At 40.3% G+C, this 22,274-nt stretch overlaps 1 protein-coding gene across 1 annotated transcript in view; it reads right to left on the bottom strand.

Moving 5' to 3' along the window:
• Positions 1-2,165: 2,165 nt before the first annotated feature.
• ENAH (enabled homolog (Drosophila)) overlaps positions 2,166-22,274 on the bottom strand; it is a gene marked incomplete at its 5' end in the record, with an annotated part of 181,415 nt that continues 161,306 nt past the window's right edge. Inside the window, 4 exons of the mRNA XM_019549546.1 lie at positions 2,166-5,423; positions 7,327-7,384; positions 13,885-13,963; positions 22,191-22,253. Coding sequence (XP_019405091.1) covers positions 5,386-5,423; positions 7,327-7,384; positions 13,885-13,963; positions 22,191-22,253 — 238 coding nt within the window. The remainder of the gene's footprint in view (positions 5,424-7,326; positions 7,385-13,884; positions 13,964-22,190; positions 22,254-22,274) is intronic.

Raw genomic sequence — 22,274 nt, forward strand, 5'->3', positions numbered from 1 at the left:
TCCAGCCCACAGCTGCAGCCTGTCCTGAGCAGATCTGGGGACATATCTCCCCTCCCCTCCTGTGCACTCCCAGGGTGCATGCAGCCGTGGGAGCCCCCGAGCCATGGCTCTGTCCTGCACCCTGCCCTGGCCAGGCAGCATCTGCCCCTGCCCCATTCCCTCCATCCTTCACCACAGGGGGACATTAATCTACCCTCCTCACATCCTTTCCCTCTCCTCCCACCACAACAGGCTTACCAGCTGCAAACAGCTGTACCAGTCGATATGCCTCCTTAAAAATCAGCTATTGGTATTGGCCCTCACATCTCTAACCGGTACACCCCTACTACTTATACCTTAAGTTTTTCTGTGTACACAAATTACTCCCTAAAAGAGGTGGTTTGAGAGAGAGAAGGTTAACATCTTTCACCTACTGTATGCTCCACCGTACTTTTATTTTTTTAAAAAAATATTTAGATTCAGTTCTGTTCTCTCTTCTTCCTGTCACAAAATAACAGACTTAACTAGTCATGTTTAGGAAAGTTCTTATTGTCAGTAACAAGGATCTTGTCAATAACAATATATATATGATTCTGGAAAGCTCACTTGTTCCCCTGTTACTCTCAAGTTAGTCATTTCTTGTTCTCTTACAGCCCATGGAAAAAGAAAAATTCCTCTCTCTACTTTGCAAGCTGCATAACTTGATTATCAGGGTAAAGATGTCTATGGGCAACAGATTTATTTGCATTGTAATTATCCAATTTTATGATTATGCTGACAGAAAATTTAACAAAATCTTGAAAACATTTTTTTCAACCTTAAGCACTACTGCCTTAGCTATTATTTTATTGTACTTTAAAGTTCTTGGCATAGATGGTATTAGCCATCTCCTTCCTCCCCATCTATTTCAATAGATATTGGATAATTCTCAGCACACTACAAAGGGTTAAATCAAACTCTGGAAGTTGATTCTGGAGCGCTTTAAACAAGATTGTATAAAGCGCAGAGCAGGCATATGGTAACTACATTACATGCTACTGCACCTTTCTTATTTTGTATTTTTTGGAACACAGAAAAACGCAACACCATCTGTGTATGAACAACAGACCAAACATACAATTCAGCAGTGAAATTCTGGACTTCCATTCTGACCTGAATTCCTGGTGAGCTGAGGTTTTTGGAAAAGCTATGTTAAAGAAGCTGTGTAAAGACATTAAGTGACTGAGGTGCCTCTGTAAACAGTACTCTAAAGCAGGGGTGTCAAAGATATGACTGGTAGGACAGATCTGGCCCACAAAGCTGTTTCACCCAGCCCACAGGTCTCCTAGAAAGGCTAATAATTCAGGGGTGCGAAAAGCATCAACTCCTATGCTGCCAACACTCATTCTGCTGTCAACACTAGGTCTGGATGCAGCCCCTGAAGCTTTTCATGGTCTGGACCTGGCCCAAGGGCCCGAGTGAATTTGATACTCCAACTCTAAAGGATAAGAAGCTTCACGGGCATAGGCTGTAGCAGTTTTAAGGTACGTTAAATGATTCAGCCCAGGCTTTAAGTACTCCCCTTGTCAAGGGGAAAGAAATCGGTTTTAAATTATTTTCCAAAAAAACTGAGTTTTGGCCATTTAAATATTATCTGCTAGAAGCAGGGGGATTTTGCCTTTTTTAAAATACACTCACCACATGTGTTAATAAAAATCTTCAATAGCCCCTGTTAAAAACTGTCAAAGTTTACAAATGTTGCATGGACATACACACTCTGAAATACAAGCAGCAAGCAGACGAGTAAGTGCAGGCTGATTATGTTGTCACTTCCAGGGTTGCACAGAGGGTATCAATGAAGCTTATGGAAAACATACCAAATAAATAAAAAAGGCTATATTGCTTTGGATTCCCAAAAAATGAGGAAGCAATTTAAAGGAGTAGGGGAAAAAAAGAAACCCACATTTCTCAAATGAAAAAGATGAACAGAAGGTAAATCCCCCCACCCCGTTCTAATCGAATAAACAATAGTTAAACAGTTACATATAGCATACTTCCAAAAAAACTTTCTAAGCAAGATTTTTCTTGCTGTGTAGAAGATGATGTTAATTTTTAAGGGTGACCCTTTTTATTATTATTGTTTAAATATTTTATTATACAGGAAGAAATAAAGAGAAAGGTTGGGCTAATCTGATCTGGATTTTTTCATAGTTTCTGTTGGATATGAGAACCCTGTACTATGTTTGACTGACAGCAGGGGCCATACAAACATGTTACACAATTACAACAGTCTTGAATTTACATACAGTACTTTTCATTCATGAATTTTACATACTCCTTTTGATTACATTCTTTGTAGAGTGAGCATTTTTTAAAATAACCTTTCAAATTCAGAAATAGAGCAACAATCTAACTCATGATGAAATCATAGATTAAAAGGTAGTTTTCACATTCGTTAAGACCTATTTGAGAATTAAAAGTAGAATCTATTTTTAATTAAACATCACAAATGAATGGTGGCAACATGTATATATTGCAATTTTATTTCATTCGCTCAAACAAACAAAGTTAGCATGTAAGAAATTTAAAATGACACAATATGGTAAAAATAGCAGAGAATGAACTAAAAAAAACCTAAAAAGGAAGTAAAACTAAATGCATGAAAATTCAACATTCATTAGTGTTTCATCTTCAGCTTTGATTGACACTTGATGTTTAAACTTTTTAAACAATGAACCTGAAATCATGACAACTATCTGAAGAGATTTCAGCACCAGCACTAAGATTTGTACATTCAGTTCGTTTGCAATTGACTTATTAGCCACTTGTGTATAGTACAGATTTATCACAGATCAGATCACAGTGTTGTGGAAAGCAGAACCTTCCTGGAATTAGAAAGGATCCCTAAACTGCACCCAGCTTAAGACATCCACTGTACAAAAGCAGAGAACCATCATAACATGGTTTTAAAGAACTTAGTTTAACAGTAAGCAAAATAATCTTAGCTTCTGTAGTTAGTCTAATTACTGAAATCTCTATAAATGGCATAGCTGTCATTATGACAGCAAGTGTTTACAGTAATTTTTAATCCAATAAAGTTTTCTGGAAAGGACCAATTCAACAATCTGCAATTATGTGAAGTATGTATGTAGAAATAGCACGAAAGAAGACAGCTGTTCCTTTTTTTTTTCCTTTTAAACAGAAATCATGTTAATTTTAGACCAAGGCACAAAGCGTTTAGTGCATAAACCAGTTTCTTTCACAATCTAGTAGTTTAATCATTTATCTGATTTTGGACCACTTATACCCATTACACTATTCCACTAGGCTATTCTTAATTTTTTCTAAAACAAAACAACAAACAAAAAAAGCATGATTTCCCACAAGGATAAATTTCCTTAAGATTGAAATGTCTGCATAAACAAAAGTTACATTAAGAAAGATGAACATGCCTCCTCTTATTTAGAAGGAAACAGTACTTTACAAGCTTGCTGCATTTTTTTAATGCCTTCACTAATACATGCAGAAAAATGAGTATTTTTTGGAAAAAATAATATACTGACTTAGCTATTATTTCCATTGTAGTCCAGTCTTAGAATATGAATGGCTATAGAAACAGGAAAATGCTTAAACTGGAAAAAACCTCATTCCAGCCTTTTGGAAGCATAAGTGCTGTTGCTTTGTTTTGGTGTCCAGCACTTGAAGAGGATATGCTATTTAAAACTAATGTCCTGTGAGCAAAGCTGCATGAACTCCAGTAAACTGAAACAGGAATAATCTCTCCAAAATTGTAGGTAATTTTTCTGATTAGCACAGATCACAAAGCAAAGGTGGCACTCTTACAGTTCAGAGAAATTCAAGATACAATAGAACAAGTGCAGATTTTGATCCACAATATTTTCCAAAGCACTGTGGCTCTGACTTGTGCAGTTTTTATTCTTTTAATCTTGTTGGTGGAGAAAAATTTATGTAGCTGAAGTGTTGAATTTTTAAACTACAGTAAAGACGGTATCGTCTCCCTTGAAGCGTTCACATTATTCACTAAAGTGAATGTTGCACCACTGCTGATCTTCAGCTTCCCTTTTTCTGCTGTGACCTTGTGCTCTAATGCATCATTATAACTACTGCCCTTATTTGATCAGTCAAAAATGAGCCTCAGAAAACACAGGAGCAGTTAGCTCTTGTACTAACAAAGTACACCTTGGTAATGACCCAGATTTAAATGACCAAATGTTTGTTCTTTGACCAAGTTAAAAATGAAACAACACTTTAAGAACTTCCAAAGAACAATTACTGAAGTGTTACTGAATATGATATACAAATAGCTGAAGAAATGATACAAAAAGGATTAAGTACCTGGTTCTATTAACATGGTTACTGATAAAAGTCACATCATTTTCCTCATTATTACACATGCATGTAAATATAAGGAAAAATAGTGCAGAAATTAATTAAAAAATTGTTAAACCAAAAGTATTACCCCCCCTCCCGCCCGCCACAAATCCTTCATCCCAATTTTTCCCCTGGGCATTAATTAAGCCTTAAAAATAAAAAGGCTACCTAATATTTGTGACATGCATTTTTTTTAATTAGAAAGCTGATCGTGTTGTGTTACATTACAAAAATGTTCACATGCATAAATCTAAAAAAAGCCTGAAAATCTACTGTAAATCTACAACATACTAATGATTTACAATTGTCCACTGATTTGTATTATGTAGAAGTCTTAGATTTGGTAAAGCATTGTAACAATTTAGGAAGGCATCTACATCTTTAAACTCTGGACTGTATTTGCTTTTTGTGTCTACAAAATTGCATGAAGGCTAACTAGAGAGGCTTCCCATAATAAAATTCCATAAACTTGATATGTTATCACTTCCTAGGTCATTTACTTACAAATATTGCCCTTTAAAGTATGCTCTAATTGTTTCATATTTTGTGATCTGGACTTGTGCACGCCTGATTTTTTTTAATTATTCATGGAAATATCAAATGTGATAGGAAGACAAACCTGAGATACATTTGCAGTACATCTGTATAACTTGCTAAATTCTTCATTAATAAAGAAAACCTCTCTGAAAAGCCTTCCCAAGCTTTTTTCTTTTTTTAACAATGAATTCTGAAATATGTGCAATTTTATCTTGACATTAGAATATTTCAATGCACTGTGATGCTGTCTGACAGGTATAGGAATTTCTGCATAATCATTACAGCAACTTTTAAGACTCTTTTCCACCTGCTGTAAAGGTCAGAAAAAAGCAGCAAACTAGGAGGGAAATAGCATATCACCAGTGATGCGTCTGACGGGTTTCAGAATGTCACTTTTCCCTCCTTCCAAGTGTCTGTCTCCCATTTTCTTCTAACGGCTCACAAATGTAGTCTGTTTTATACCAAGTTAGAGAGTCACATCTGCTTAGTCCAATCCTTCTACGCAGTATTCGACTTGTTCAGTTCCTGCCTGATTGCTGATTTGGAATAAAACAGGGAAAATGAATAAATTCCACATCCTAAATAAAAAAGGGACTGGCCAAACTGATAGAACTGACCTTTTAAAGATAGTTCTGTATGAAGTTAACAATAAAATGTTAACGCTACCACAAAAAGTTAAGAAGCTATCTTATTAAAAAGTATACTGTATTTTATTTTGGCTTGACATAACAGAAAATGTCATAATTTTAATTATCTCTATATAGAAAAAATATTTTTCCATAATAGGAAAGGAGGCAACTATCCTTCTACTACACTAGTATTATCATGAATTGTTATATGAACTGAATTATCATACTGAAGTCTCAGGCATTCAAAAATCCCTGAGACTCCACCCCAACCAAGATTCTACTACAAAAGTGGCTAAAACAAACACACAAAATAAAACTACTGTATTTACTCAAATACAAGATGAGGTTTTTTCTCCAATCAACACAGGGAAAAAATAATCATCTTATATTTGCATACAAGGAAACTTCATTAAATACATTTTCTATCATTAAACTGTTGCTAAAAGCAGTATGTTCTCAGTAATGGAAACCAGCCACGAAGCTCAATACATACAGCTAACACTAAACGCAACTAGAAATGTGTGGCCAGTATTGGGCAAATATATACTGATGGGAACATCTTTTTCAGCCATTTAAAATAACAACAAACAGGTGGGTGTTCTCTTCACGAGGAACTGGCACCAAGTATTACAAGACCACGCCAGCAGCAAGAGAGCCAAACGCAGCCCTCCCTTGAATGCCAAAAATATCTGACCTCAGCCAAGCACAACCCATCTGTATGAAATGCATGGTAATAGCCATTGCATGCAGTGCCAACTCAGTGCCAGCTCTTTTTCAAGTTATGGTGAGCTAAAATATTGAATGCATTTTGACCTCTTCACTCCCACAGCTGAGCTGTGCCTTTCGTTTCCATTTCCAATGATTTCTGTTTCTTCACCTGCCTTACGTATCTGACAAAGATTGCCAGTCGCAGCCCCTAACTTCACCCAGAATCCCTTTGTTGCCCCCCCCTCTCAGCCTGTCACATATGATTAGTGTGGCCCAGCTCTCCATGAGCTGGAGCTGAACCAAGGTGCCCTGCACCTCATCTACATATACATTGTTGGAGAATCTCAGGAGTCATGACAAGAACTCCCAGTTCCAGTCATGAGTAGGGGGCTAATTAGTACATGGAAACTTTGTGGGGGAGGATCTGGAGTACACACACTTACTGAGCAGTGCTGACTGAGGTCACCATGGCCTGAAATGCTGTTGCTTCTGTTGGGGCCCAGCCCAATGAAAGTACCATATAATTATATGGGAAACTGTGAGCTTTTTGGCTATGGACTAATGAGATTATGCATAGTTTATACTATATTTAAGTAAATATAAAACTGCTGCTTAAAAGTGTGTTTATGGAATTTAGGAGCTAAATATGCATTGCTTTGAAATCTGTACCCCAAACCCTCTGATGCAATTGTGGTAGATTACAGAACAAAGACTTGTCAGCTCATAAATTAAAGGAATCCTGTGAGACTGCTCATCTTTGTCCCTGCAAGTATGATACTGATCAATTCCTGCACCTGTCAATTCATTCTGAGACAACTGTATAATCATTCCTCTTTCCATAAACCTGATAAGATGTAAATCATCTCATTTTGCAAGAGCAACAAACAAAATAGTTAATTTCTCTTATTACATCACAAATGAGAAAAGGAGTATGTTAGAGCAGTTTTACTATTATCTTGCCAATCTATCATCTTCAGAAGGTAGGAAAATTTTTAAAACAAATGACATGTTTTTTTACAGTCAGACAGGTTTTAGTAAGTGCTTTAGTAAGTGCTATATGACTTAAAAATGAAAAATATATATGGAATAGATCTTTACTCACCATCAATGAGTTCTTCCTTTAATTTTGTTAATTCTTTTCTCATTTCATCTAAAATGTCCTATGGATCAGAAGATACATAATTCTAGTGCATTTCTCAAGATTAGCCTTTCAGCTAAAGGAAATCCAAAATGATTCTAATCTTTGCTCATTTTGCAACAACTTTGAAAAAGGTATTTCATCCTGTGTCTACATCATCAAAAGTCAGCAAGACCTAATAAAATGCCAGTAAAAAAAAAAAAGCAGAAAATTTTAAAACCTCCTGCCTAAATCATTGTATATATGATTTCTGTAATGCTTATCACCTGAATAAGGAAATAGTCCAATTGCAAAGATTTACTGCACAGATTTCATGCATGTGCTCCCTACAATAAGGGGTGTCGTTTTCTCAAAACTATCAGGCACAGCCAGAAATAAGGCTTACCCTGTAAACAAGGTAAAAAAAAGAAAATGAACAAAAAAAAGAACCTAAAACAATTAAATCAGCAAGGGTCTAATTATTCTCAGTTACACATGTAAAATACAACTAGAATTTGGGCACTAACCAAAATTATTCAAGTTAAAGTTCTTATACATTTACCCTTTTCTCTTCCTATTTCTCATTTCTGATTTGATATTGTAGATTATATTTCATGAATGCATTTAAAAGCAGAGTGGGAAGAAGTACTGACTGTTCCTACAGGGATGTACTTTTAATCTTGGCATGCTCAGTAATCAATGGGAACAACAAACTGACATCCAAAAGATTGCAACTATTTACTTGCATACCACATGCACTCTTCCCCCAGACAATCAGTCCTGCAAGACTAGGGTGTGTGCCTTAAGTGGGGAAGCTGATTTTTCTTCACTGGAATAGAAGTAGGGAGAAAAAGAAGCATGTGGACACTCTGCTAAAATGGCTGTGTCCCTGGAGCAACAAGTAGCTGAGACAGAGCCCAATGTTAACCCTCTCATAGCTGATGGTGAGACAGTAGCTTTTGGGTGAAGAGTCACTGAGCCTGAGGGCAAGGGAGCTGCTGCATGAAGTCTGTAGCATCTTGTTGATGCTTGTGTTGTGGAAGCAATGCTTTCTTACAGGAACTTAATGTATTTTCTCATATATAATACACCCCTGAATATAACAGACTATTTTTGAGGGCCCTAAGAAGGAAAAAATATCTTATCTTGGAGTATGGGTAAGTACCTGAGATCAGGGACTGTGCGCCAAGACCCAATCCAGCATGCCACCACTGGGGCTACATGGTGGGTTTGCTAATGGACTACCCCTGTGTGCCAGCCCAATTCAGCACACAGGACCATGTGAGCTGGCGGGTAGAGTCCCTGCAGGGACCACAGATTTGCAGCGGGGGGGAGCGTTCATTGCCACAGCTCCAAAGCCTCCCTCCCTCCTTGCTGCCAAATCTCTGGATCCCTGGTGAAGATGCATACATCCTTACATACAATACACACCCATATTTCCCCCAGCTTGTTTTAGAGGTAAACACATGTGTTTTATGCAAGAAAATATGGTACAAAGAACTCTGTATAGTAGAAGTAACACTTTTACTACTCTTACAAGGGCCTGGGGACTAGCCTTACTGATCTTCTGCCACACCAGGAAGTCTGTTGCCTCTCCTGGGGTACTACACTTCCTGGACACTTTTCCAGGATGACTTGCTGGAAGACAGTTGGCCATGACTTTGGCAATATTGTTTTCTTTCTCTATATTCTGCCTTCCAAAAAACAAGGTAATGTTTTACTTGGGCGCATTTAGTATGCAAGTAAATACAATATTATCACATCATCTGCAGTTATCATTAAAATGATAGATATTGTTGTAGCTGAAAAAATGTTATTCAAAGGAACTGCGCACTTACTTATTATTCAAAGGAACTGTTACTTACTATTGTGGTTCAAGTAACAAGTCTCATAACAGATTTCAGTGTGCATCCCCATTCTAGGCAACTAGATAGCACGGCTGTGCAAAGCTTCGGCCCCCGATTCAATTCAGCAGAGATTCGGTGGCCAAATCTCTGAATCCGAATCGAATCAGAGGACCCTTGAATCTTTCCGAATTGAATCAGAACCCTCTGAATTGATCTGGAGAGATTCGGAAAGATTCAGCAATTTGGATATAGACACAGCTTTAAATGTTTTTACTACATACCTCTAGGTAGCAGGCAGTTCGTGAATGCTGTGATGCTGGGGCACTTCCCAATGCGCTCAGCAGCAGACTAAGAAGTGGACCAGAAGTATTTCCAGTCCACTTCCAAGTCTACAGGGGAGAATGCAAGGCTCCCCCTTTTCCCCCCAGCAACTGGTGCCTCCTGGGTCTGGGGTTCCCCGCCCCCCCACCATGGTTGATTGCCAAGCCAGGGGGATACGGGGGTAGCCTCTATGCTCCCCGACGGACCCGGAAGTACTTCTGGTCCACTTCCATGTTTGCCGTTGATTCAGCTGAATCGAATCAGGGACAGTGATCTGAATCAATAAATTAAACTGCTGTTCCTGATGCAAGCCAAATCTGAATCCAAATTAAATAGGGCCCGATTCGCACACCCCTACTAGCTAGCAGCATTCTCTCTGTATAGTGGAACTAAGGAGTGGCTGCTATGTCAGTGGAACAGGCTTGAGTACTGCTCTCCTAAATTTGGTACTTAATCTAGTAGCCAATCCAGTGCCTACTGCTTGATAAACATGAGAAACTGCTCCATGCAGGAGCTTGGCATATTTCAGACAGGCACATTTTAGAAAGGGCTTTGTTGAAGTAAGCCAGAAACCATCAGTAGAAGAGGTATAACTAGCTATCTAATAACTAAATGAAATATTATGTCAGTCATTTTTATAGTCTCTGTGATAAAATGGCTTGGACAGCCAACATGGCCAACTGTAATCAAATAAATAAATATTAGAACAATGTAAAAGATTTGACGCTCTCTGCAAGTACTGCAGAGCCTCGAAGTGAGTAATTCCTTCTTCCTTTATGTGGAATATGGTCTGGGAAGAACACATGCAACTCAATTGATTGGTTTAAGAGGAAGTAACAAACCAATTTGGGAATAAATTTTACATGAGATCCCAGTATCACCTGTTTTTAATGGAAAAAACACATATGAAGATTCCCACCATGACAGCCTAAAACTCTCTCACACTCCTGGCTGCTTCAAGGCCACAAAACTGTTCTGAGGGTGAGATGGTAGATGAAGGACTCCAAGAAAGGCTCAAAAGGGCCTCCATTAGAATTATGATATCCTATGCCAGGGGTTTTCAACCTCTTTTAAGCAGGGTACCTTCTGGTGGGTACTCCATCTGGACGCAAGGGGGAGGTGGGGCTGACAGCCAGCTAGAGAGCAGGGGACCCTGACAGATGCAGAACTGATGGCACAGGGAGCTTGCACACGTCAACCGCTGCCATATATACACACACCGTGTTGCCTCCAGGCACTGCTTTCCCGTGCCCAAGTATCCCTGCATCTGTGTGCCACTGGCTTTACATGCAGCTGGCCATCAGCACCCCCTCCCCCTAAGCAGCAACACAGAGTAACGGATGGATGGTGGCGGCAGCCTCACCCCACCATACTGCCACTTCCCAAGTACCCCTGTTCCTCTGCGCTGCTGCCGCATACCCCCCGGGGCCTTCCCAAGTACCCCCAGGTGTACGCATACCCCCGTTTGACAACCCCTGTTCTATGCTGAAGCAAGTTTTATAATCAAGTTTGGGAGAAACTTGTATACTATCAGATGAGAAAAGTCAGTGACTATCAGTTGATAATATACCAGCTACTTGCAAGAGGGATTTGATTCAGCTGAAGAAAGGTACAGAGATTTTAACTATAACCAAGTCAAGCATCTTCAAATCTGGGCATACATCAGGATTTAGACTGTGTTGGAAACCCCATATTGAGACTCTGCTAAGAACTTATTCTGCCAACTGGAAAAGAAACTGTCCTGCTCTGCAGCAGGATTTCTTGAACGTAAGATAAACTGTCCGTTCCACTCAGGTTACTGAAACACAGAAACTGGGTGGAATATTCGGCCCTGGTTCAACAGGTAACATGCCTGAGCGGTGACCAAAGATATCTGTAAAACTGGTCAGCCAAAACCACTTGGGCAAAGAAGGAGCTACTAAGATGTCTGTGGCCTGGTCTCACAATAATTAAACTTGGCATTAGTACAATTGATGGGAAAGATTAAAACCAGGACTTACCCCCCTGCAGAAGGAAGGTAGCCAGCAATGATTCCTGGTTCGTGCCACCATCATACGACGACCAAAATGGATAAGATAGCTCTGGACAATAACCTCCAGAACTTAATTATTGGCTGTAACCTCTGTCCATGCCAGATGGTGGGGGGAAAGGACTTATAATAATCAGCTTTGTCTTGATTTTGACTTTGTTTACCACCCTTTCAAACTTGTTTCAAAGGAAGCATGGTGAATGATAGAATAAGAACAAACAAGCATTTCCTGATTTATCATGATTATTTTTGGGATGAGTATTCCCAGATGTTAACTGTGGAAAAAGGAGACATTCTTTGTCTTCACAAGTGCTGTTTCAGAAGTGCTTACAGTTTAGTGCTGGAGTGGAGATCCCTAGAGGAGTAGCCTTCAAATTCCTGAGGAAATGAAGCGACTCAACCATCTTGCTCTTGAAAAACTGTGTTCCTCTGGTGGGTAATGTCTCTATATATAGTTTCTTGGACATTCTTCTTAGAATACCAGATTCCTATGACCAGGAGGCCTAACATGTTTGTTGTAGGCATAGACCTACTAGCTACATCAGACTTCACTGATGTTTTTAGTACTGCTTTCACTGCCATCTAGCTGTCTGATGGCGTTGCTCAGCTCTGCTCCAAAACCATAACAAGCTAAAACTGAAAAGGAGGAGTTATTATTTCCCACATCAACAAACTACTTTATGAACTAGGCCTGGCACTTTATAATATGAAGTTGGAAGGAGGGCAGATCAACATACTTTCTGACTAAAAAGGGCTAATTTATCTGGCAACCTTACCTTTGGTGTACCCAGTTTTGAACTACAGATTCTACAAGAAACCCTGCTGACGTTTTCTAAAGACTTCAGGTGCCAAAGTTTTCTAGGCCCAATACATCTTCATTAATTTGGAGGGCAATTCTTAATGACAGAAAGGATATAAGAACATTCAGTAGCTTGTGCATGTTCCTCTAGGATTCCTTTCTAACATGACAGGAGATTCCCTACTAGATGCAAAATTGAACTGAAGATGGTTAAGAGGAATTTATCTCTAGGAAGGTGGTACCATTTAAGACATTCCTGTTGCCAAGGCTACCAGTACTAGAATTTGGCTGGGTTCTGAGGCAAGAGAAGATAACAGTTTCTCTAAGGTGTATCTAAGCACCAAAATAAGTTAATTTATCAATGCTGGTACAAATATAGATACCTCTGTTAGTACTGGCACTACAGCCTCTCTTTTTTTAATCCATCCCTTGCTGCTCGTTAGACCTCAGTGTCAATGAGTTTGGAAGGTTCATCTTCAGGGGAATTCTTCTTGTAGGATTATCATGCTGGACAATGAACTGTGCTTAGAGTCATTCAGCATTTCATTAAGAAGATTAAATGGATGCTCAGTTTTTATCCTGGAGTCAGTTATGGTGGTGCTGGAATCAATGTAGATCCTGGCGCTGGTAGTGATAGGACTGTCTTCTCCATTGAACCCACGTGCATGGTGCCAGGTTACTATGGTACTTGCTATGGTTTGACTCTCCAATTCTGTTCAATCTTCTCAAAGACCAGAAGACTTCCACAGACTGATATCACAGATTTAATTCAAAGCTCGCATCTCTATTTTCAGATGAGGAATTAAAAGAATGGCAGATTGAAGACTTGTCACAAATGTAACAAGGCAAGCAAGAGATGTGCCCATCAATTAAGGGCAGAATACCACAGCATGATGGACAGGGCTTAAAACTTCTTGGTTTCAAGCCTGGCATGATGATGGGTGGCACAAAATCTCCCTCTCCATTGCTGCTCTACAGGGAAATAGCTCTGTCCTATTGCTCTTTGTAATACCAATCAAGAAATTAAAAGGGATGTTTTCATCATACTCATTCCAAATGTCTTTGTTTTAAATTCCAGAAAGAATAGCAGATTGGACATGTGCCAGGTTTCACCAAACTGATACACAGGTGATAAGAAGAAGCTGAAGGACAGTCACAGTTGTTCTGCCTTTTATGTTCTCACACAGGAACATAGGCAGGATTGGGTACATGTTTAGCTCCAAACATTACTACTTAGAAAAAGAGGCACAGTTCACACTCATTTGGTGTAGACACATTAGTAATAGGATCCACAATGACATATTTTAAACATAATAATGTTCATTATCTGTTAAATGCATCTCGAGACTATACTGCTGGATTACTATATGTGTCATTATATAATTACAACTAGTAGCAAATAATTAAACAATTTTGAAAAATTATAACTATTAGTGGAGATAATGCAAGGTTAATATCTTATGTTTAGTTAAGAGCTGCTGTTAAGATCTTCAGAGGTGCTCTTATTACCTATTCTGGAAAGGTTCCTATGGAATTGTATTATATACCTGTTTCAATCTGTCATAATCTAGCCCTTCTGACTGAACTCCATTGGCACTGGGTTGCCCGGATGGTGTAGATTTTGGTCTGTAGAACAAAAAAAGATGACAATGTATTACAGGTCTCCAATTACCATACTGTATAGAGACGTATTATAAAGCAGACATTTCCACGAAAACTACTCACTTGTTTTGTTAAGAGTAACAGCATATCAAACTTTAAAGAATAGAGATGAAAATAGGATTTGTTCAAAGATGCAGTCAGACCCACAAACATTAAAGTTGTATATATAGAAAGGAAACCAACAATAAAGGGCATTTTCTCAGCCTGCAACTACCAAGTATTGTATTAATATATAATGAATTGTTAGTTCAATACATTTACAATTCAACAAGTAAAGCTATTTTTACCTTTGATTTTTCCTTTCTACAACTCATGGAAAAGTGTTGCCTCTGAGCTTAGCTTGAAGTCCTTCATGTGTTTCTTTCTTTTTTTTTTTTTTTTTTTTTTTTTTTTTTTTTAAGGAAACTGGTCATTAAAATGTACTGTCACAGTGATTTTCCCCTGACCGAGGATGGCTCTACACTCATCTTGCAATACACAGTATGTGAGATAGCCTTTAAAGAGGCTGTTAAGGATTAATCTACATGCTTGCAAGACCATACCAAAGGATTGCAAGATGTACCACTCATGCCAGTTTGGCAGTTCTAACTCTTCTACCTGTTTCAGAGGAAAGCATTATGTTAAGACAGGCCTGCAGATGACTCTCTCACATTGATATTTTCCTGCATGCATTTATTTTCAAAAAGTCTTTAGTACATAGCTTGCTTAGAGCAAGGGTCAGCCCATGGACTGGATCGAGCTCGCAGAGCCAAAAGACTTCATTATTGTGGGGCTTTGCTTGTGCCAGTACCAGGGCTGGGCAACAACAAACTGTGCTGGGGCTGGGCAGCTACATCTATACCACAACTATGGAGCAAGGAGAAGTGGCATCCAGGGTCAATGCACTAGTCCACCTTGGACATGAGTGGGTTCTTCTGTCCTGCATCTCTGAAAAGCCAAAGGCTGCTGGCTTAAGAGTTTGTCAGTAAGTTCTCCACATTTACTTGATTTGTCCTCTTCCATTCAAACACTGCCTGTCAGCTAAGCACAAGACTAGTTGCATCTGTTATGCTGCTAGGGTAACCCTGGCCATCTGGAGGGTACCTTGGAGTTAGGGTGAGGAAGGGACAGGGGGAAAGGAGACAATGGTAATAAAAGGGGAACAGGTAAATGTTTTGGATGAAGCCAAAACTCCTCATTACTTTTTCATTAACTTCCACTGGTGTCCCAGGCATTTTTGAAGCTTGATAGCAATTCCCAACTAGTAGCATGCTTGATACTTCAAGCCTTACAGGCCCTAGAATAATCCGGCTAACAGGCCATGGTTCATGTAGAATAGTCACTCCAGGAAGCTCTAGAGATCAGCCTTGGGAGGTAAGACTTGAACAAGTATCTCCTACCCTCTTCTATCCTGGTTGCTACCAGGAGTCTTTTCCAATGCCTCATTTGTCTTTTGAATGTCAAAACTATAGTCACTTAATAAGAAATTCCAGATTTCCATGCAAGTTTACCCTGTGCTGCTGTTAACAGTTTATGTATTCACATGCAGTGATTACTTTTAAAATCCTGCCTTCTAAAACATAGTACCTTCTCCACTAACCCTGGTTAGGCTTCAAATATATGCACGCACACATGTGCACACACACACATACCACCAATTTCAAAATTTCATCTCCTTATATTAGAATTAATCTGGCATATTACTTTAAAGAGCCTTCCTACCTGGCTAGAAGACAGCAGGCTCTGTAGCTCTGTCATGCTGTGAGAGGTAGGTAGCGCTGTTAACCTGAAGGGAGGCCGACTGCAGGGAACATCTGCACCTTATAAACTAACTAAATCAGAGGTATATGGCGCAAGCTTCCTTGAGCCTGTGCTCACTTCACCACATGCTGTGAGATCAGTGCATAAAATGGAGTGAGTGATTTGAATACAAAAGATAGGAAGGAAAGGAGGCGAGAGTGATGCAGTACTGAGATTTTCTGACCCCTTTTGCCCCTATGGATTATTTGAATAAGATACACCAGGTAATGGAATAAGAATCTATAATCCCTGTTTAGACCACACTGAACACAGTCCAGTCTCTGGATTTCTTTTCTTTGCAATGTCCTGTTCAAGTTAGTTTTGAAAGTTTTGCTGTTTTAAGAACAGCTACTGTGAGGTCAGCAATGGAACGTCCAGGGAGTTTGTTCAATGTAGATAGCAGACAGGCACCGTAAACAGCTGAAGGTGCGTATGGTATTGGTAGAATTATAGGTGAATGAACCTTGCATGTTATAATCCCTAGGAGGCACATATGGGCTTGTTGCAAGGTTTTGTGCCCTTGTAAGAATGAGAGATATGCAGCCTGTTGCTTGAGAGATGCTATTTGGAGGTTGGGGGGAAATCTGTAAGCCTAGACTAGGGTTGTCCCCCATGGCTAATTTGAAATGGCTGTCGTTTCAGGAAGGGTTGGAGGTCATTAATGATGTGTCCAAGGTATGTAAGCTAGGGGCTGTAGATGAAAGCCAGAGGGATTTTGTTTCCCTTCTTCCAGGGTTGATATTGTAGCAGGCTGGAGCAAGTTCTGAATCTAGCTTCATTAATTTTGGCAAGTACAGTTTGGGAATTGTATTATAATTGTAGGAAACCCTGCTCCAGATCCTTAAATTGTACATCCCAGTCCAGAGCTCTGCTGTAAGATGACAGATCTGGTGCTGTGCTTAGGATGAAAACTGGTGGCATGAAGATAGCATGGTGACTGGTTTCTAATACAATGTAGTAGCAACACGGCCGCTGCAAACCTTCACCATGGTACCCACAAAATGAATTTGCTGGGTAGATTTTTTATGGAGTGCCCTCCAAGAATGTTTACTCAGGACTGCTGGAGTCTTGTCTGGTCTCTGAGAGTACCCCTTGAAGATGGTCCAGGCTTGGCTTCTAGGGCAAGGGGAGAGCCTGAGCTCCTTCCCAACTCTGAGACCCTGGACTTTCAGTCTCTCAGCCTTCCCTGGTTCTCAGTGGCGCCGACGGCAGGAGTGATTATCCAGTTCCGTGCCTGAGAGAAAGACTTCACCTCTTTTTGGAATGACCCAGAACAATGTACGGTTCCCTAGCAGCACAGCAGACTGTCTCTTCAGGACAGGCATTTACTGGAGAAAAAGCCATACGTGTAGGATTCTCTGCCCCGTCATCCCTCCATCCTCAATCTAACCTGCACAACCATGAATATCCTGAGAGATTCTCCACTTGCTTCAGTCACCTGACTTTTCAACAGGACCTGCCAGGATGCTTGCTTCCAGCCTGCTCTCCCATTGTCATCTCTCCCTCTCTCCTCTGGACACCTCTTGTATGTCGGACATCTCCCCTTTGTTGATATGTAAAAGCCAATCGAAGCTTCAGCTGTTCAAAATGGATGCTAAGGTCCACTTGTTCTCATTCTGCACATAGCCAGCCCAAACACTTAACTCTCATTCTCTGTGCACATGTTAATGAGGTCAACTAAGTCATACAATATAACGTGAACATAGTTAACACAAAACTATCACAATATAACCTGTATTCCATTACAGGAGTACTCCAGAATTAGTTTGATGGAAGGGTGGAAGTTGTTAAAATCCTGGTGAAATTTCTCCTTAAGGTTTGTTCCCATGTGTCCACATGATGATACTGTTGATGTACCTTAGATATATCAGGGGAATGAGAGGGCAGAGCTTTTCTGACTCCTTTGTCCCTAGGGAGTTTATTGCTTGTTTGCCTCTTTCAGCACTGCCCCCCCACTTTCCCCTCCTGTCTTTCATATTCAAATCACTTTTTCCATTTTATACACTGCCCTGTACATGTCCTTTCACAACATCTGAGGAAGTGAGCTCACGGTCATGAAAGCTTATGCTATATATCTCTGATTCAGTTAGTCTTTAAGGCAGGGGTGGGCAAAACGCGGCCCACAGGGTAGATCCGGCTCACCAGACCATTCTATCCAGCCCGCAGGGCCCCTAAAAATTTAGAAAAGTAGTATTTATCTGCCCCCAGCCGACTGTCATAAAGCCCTCAATGGCTTGCCAAAACTCAGTAAGTGGCCCTCCACCCGAAATAATTGCCTGTCCCTGCTTTAAAGTATTAAAAAACTCCATGCTGTGCTACATTTAGTAGCAAAGGTAAGAACCATTGTTTCTCTTATTTTTGTCATCCTAAGGAATGGCCTACATTTACTTTAGTCGAGGATGTCTGAGCCACAGACTAGGAAGGTCCAACAACATAGTTTGATTTCTTCCATGGGACAGGATATATCTCAGTTCACCTATCAGGTCCATCTGTTCAAAGTCAGAACATTTGGGTGGCATTAAAAACTGATTTATAAATAGAAGAAAGTATACCTTACATCTTCCTCCTCTGAATGCCCAGTTTTCCTCCTTTTGCCTTTGCATTTACTTTCTATTTAAGCAACCCTAAACAAGCTGTATTTGCCCTCAAAAAAAATGCGAAACATTATGGTAAGTTTTTCTGGGATATGGACTATCTATCGCACAACATTTGCCCAGTATCTAGGACAGCACGCTTTATGTTCTATTTACCTTTAGGTACTACGATAAATTGACAGAAACCCGACTAAAAAAACCATCTAACCGAAGGGGGTGGAAATTAAAATATCACCTACTGAGGTGGAATGGGCTGCATATTCATTCTGCATGGAACATTTGATATTATAGAAGCTATTCAAAACTTACGTATTCTTAGGCAAAACTTGGATTTTCCCTGTAATATCTTATACACAACAGTATGCTGAAAGGTTAAAAACATCCGGAACAGATGGTTGAGATGTTTGTTTATTTGCTTTATTTGAATACTCATTCCTACCCAAAATACAAATTCATGAGAGGAGATACGTTAAACAGTCATAAACTACTACAAGATCATTTCAGGCTGGACATAAGGAAGAATTTCTTTACTGTCTGAGCCCTCAAGGTCTGGAACAGCCTACCACCAGAGGTGGTTCAAGCACCTACACTGAACACCTTCAAGAGCAAACTGGATGCTTATCTTGTTGGGATCCTATGACCCCAGCTGACTTCCTGCCCTTTGGGCAGAAAGCTGGACTCAATGATCTCTGAGGTCCCTTCCAGCCCTGATGTCTATGAAATCTATAAACCAAAATACTAGAATTTCTTCACCTTTTCTCAAAAGCAAAACCCTCGAAGCAGACTGTGGCAGCCAAATTTTATTAGTTTTGTTTGGCTGCTAATTTAAAAGTGAAATCTCTCAAACTATTTGAAGCTGACCACATTAAAATTAAAAATGGACTATACATTTAAAAACAATGGGAGCCAATGAAATGCTAGAAAAATAAGAGAAGTTAAGTAACTATACAACAGCTGAAAAATATAGTTTATCTTGGACCCATAAAAAGCTACGTAGTACATGTTACTGCTATGACAAGCCAATTATAAGTTTGTTGTAATCTTTAGATATTGAGCTCTACTATGGCATGAGAGAATCCTTTCAAACTTAGAAAATTAACTTGCCAACAATTGTTGCTTTATCATACATCTGACAATGCTGAAAGAGCATGCAGAATCTGGCAGCAGAATGCGTGTCTTGGAAAGCTAGAAACTAATACAAGTATTTTTATTTTTAAAAGGGGAATTTTCCATACAATAAGAATTGTATACACTCCCTCTCTACCCATATGCCACGTACTTCACTTTCAATGCATATTGAAAGCATTTCCACTGCTTTCACATACAGTGCCTTGTTTTATGACTAACACCACTCCCTGGAAAGAGCCAGTGCAATTTTTCCAGTCAGAGACCGATAACATGCTTCCCAACTACTGATGAATAAAGACAGGAACATACATTAATGGAAAAATGTAGCTCTGACAAAATAAAAACTTCCCAGTCCTTTTGGTTTAGAACTGTAAGAAACACCAACATTATATTAATATCGCATTATTTTTGCTCCCCTAGCCAAATTCTGTCACCTCCCACCAACATTGTAGTTATCTGCCTGAGAACTGTAGGAGGAAAATTCTCAATGTGAAGAGTGCATTCTTTCATGGATGTCTTGGTCCATTACAGGAAAGGTTGTTCATCCAACAAAATCTAGGATGGGGCAGACAAAATCCAGCCTGTGGGCCAGATAAAGTGTGCAGCAAACTCCATTTCCCAGCAGCCCCAGCCCACTTAACTGCAGCTTGTTTCCATGGAGACCCCAGGAGCAGCAGGACCATGAGTGCAGGGCCATGGTTTCCATGGAGACTGGCCCAAGCAGCACTGGCAGGGCATGCAGCTGGGAGCTCCTCCAAGGCTAGGGTTGAAATCTGCAGCACTGACAGCACAGGCTGGAGCCAGGGCAGAACTGCAGTTTGTTGTCCACACACCCCACGCAGGGGCATACAGGCAGCGGATCATGGCTCTGTCTCAGCTCTGGGCCACGCTGTTACCACTGCAAGATCACGGCCCTGGCTGGAGCAACTCCCCACCCGGCCATGCTTCCTGCTAGCACTGCTGAGGCAGTCTCCATGGAAACCTGGCCCCGAGCCATCACAGCCCTGCCACTCTTGGGGTCTCCATGGAAATCAGCTGCAACTACACAGGCAAGGGTTACTGGGAAATGGAGTCCGGCTGCTGGCTGGGTCCGCTATTTTGTACACCCTTGATCTAGGAACTCTAATTTCCTTCCAAGTCTGATAATTTTTTGTTAAATTTCAAACAACTTAACAGTTTCCCTTTAACTATTTGATTCTCTCATTTTCCACACTTACAAGGATAAACAGGCTATGAGAAACTGCTACAAGAAACTACCAATCACTGAAAATGTAGCCAAAAAGACAACCCAACCTTTGTGCCCTGAGGCCATTACTGGTTCATTACCTACTAGCTCAATAAGTCACCTTCGAAACAAAAGAAGAAAATGTGATTTACACATGCAAGATAGGTTTTACTCATGCTAACATGCAAAATACCACCACCCAAGATAATCAGATAGTGGCAGAACTTTTTATACAAAAGAACAGGTAGTCACCATAGTACACGTTTTGTTGCAAAAGACATGGCAAAAAGTTGAGAACTCTGCGTTAGCAATTTTCTACAACATAATACCACTCTTTGATTTGAAAATACCAACAGCCAGCATCTTAACTAATCATTTTGTCCAAAAATCAAGTGTGGCACTTTCTTAAAGAATATCTGAACACTGGGTGCTTTATGAACCGTCAAACCAATGCTCTGGATAGCAGATGCTAGGCCTGTATTCAATTTGGATTCAGATTCGGCGGGACAGCAATTTGAGTCACCATCCCAATTCGATTCGGCAATTCAGATTCAGCATCGATTTGGAGATTCAGCCATAGACTATAATGGAGAATCACTAAAATACCTATAACTTTGTCATTTTTTTTGCAGATTCAGATGAAAACAGCAGGTATCGTAGCCCCTTCTGAGGGCATGAAACCTGCCAAGTTTCAAGGAGATAGGTGCAGGGGTGTTTGTGAAGGTGCACTTCAAGGTTCTGAAAGCAAAACTCATATCACTTGTGTGTATTAAGGAGTATAGGTTGTAGCCATGTTGGTCTAAGGACACAGGCAGACAAGGTTCTTTGGGTCAATCTGATATCTTTTATTAGACCAACCGAATAGTTGGAGAAATATATCTTAGCAAGTTTTTGGGTTTAAAAACCCTTCATCAGGCTGAGGAAGCATCTGCAGTTGGTGTGTGTGTGTGTCTTCCTGGATGGAATGAATCACTGGAGATGCATAGGGGGTGCACATGGGTGTACATGCACCCCCTGCAAAAAGGCACCGCCAACACTTCCAGCAGTGCCTGAGGGCAGCCCACAACAGCGGCTGGCTGATGCCGATGCTACCAGCAGCACCACACCCCCCACCACCAACAGCGCTGTGGCCGCTTGCAGGAGCTCCCCACTTGCTGCCACCATGCTGCCGCTGACATCTACGGGAGCTCACCATGCCCCTGCAGCCTTTGGGGACATGTGGTTGGTATTCATGGAATGAATAGTAAAGAAGCCAGAGGCTGGTATGCATGCAAGAAAGCCAGTCACTGAAATGTAAATTGAGGTGTTAGGGGGCGAGAGACAGTCCATGCAAGTGGTCATACATCACATATGTTTATGGTGACTACCAATCTATGTAGAAAAAGCTCAACCCTGTAACAATCAAAATTGGTTATGAAAGCAAAACCAAAACAACCCCAAACCACAAATCCTAACAGGATGATACCTGTTTAACGAATCATAGGACCTGTTTTCAGAAACAATCAGATTTTTCCATGGAGATTCCCGTCTATGAAGGGGGAAAAACACT

The sequence above is a fragment of the Crocodylus porosus genome, unplaced genomic scaffold, assembly GCF_001723895.1.
Source record: "Crocodylus porosus isolate Cpor-Errol unplaced genomic scaffold, CroPor_comp1, whole genome shotgun sequence".
In the NCBI taxonomy this organism is placed as follows: domain Eukaryota; kingdom Metazoa; phylum Chordata; order Crocodylia; family Crocodylidae; genus Crocodylus; species Crocodylus porosus.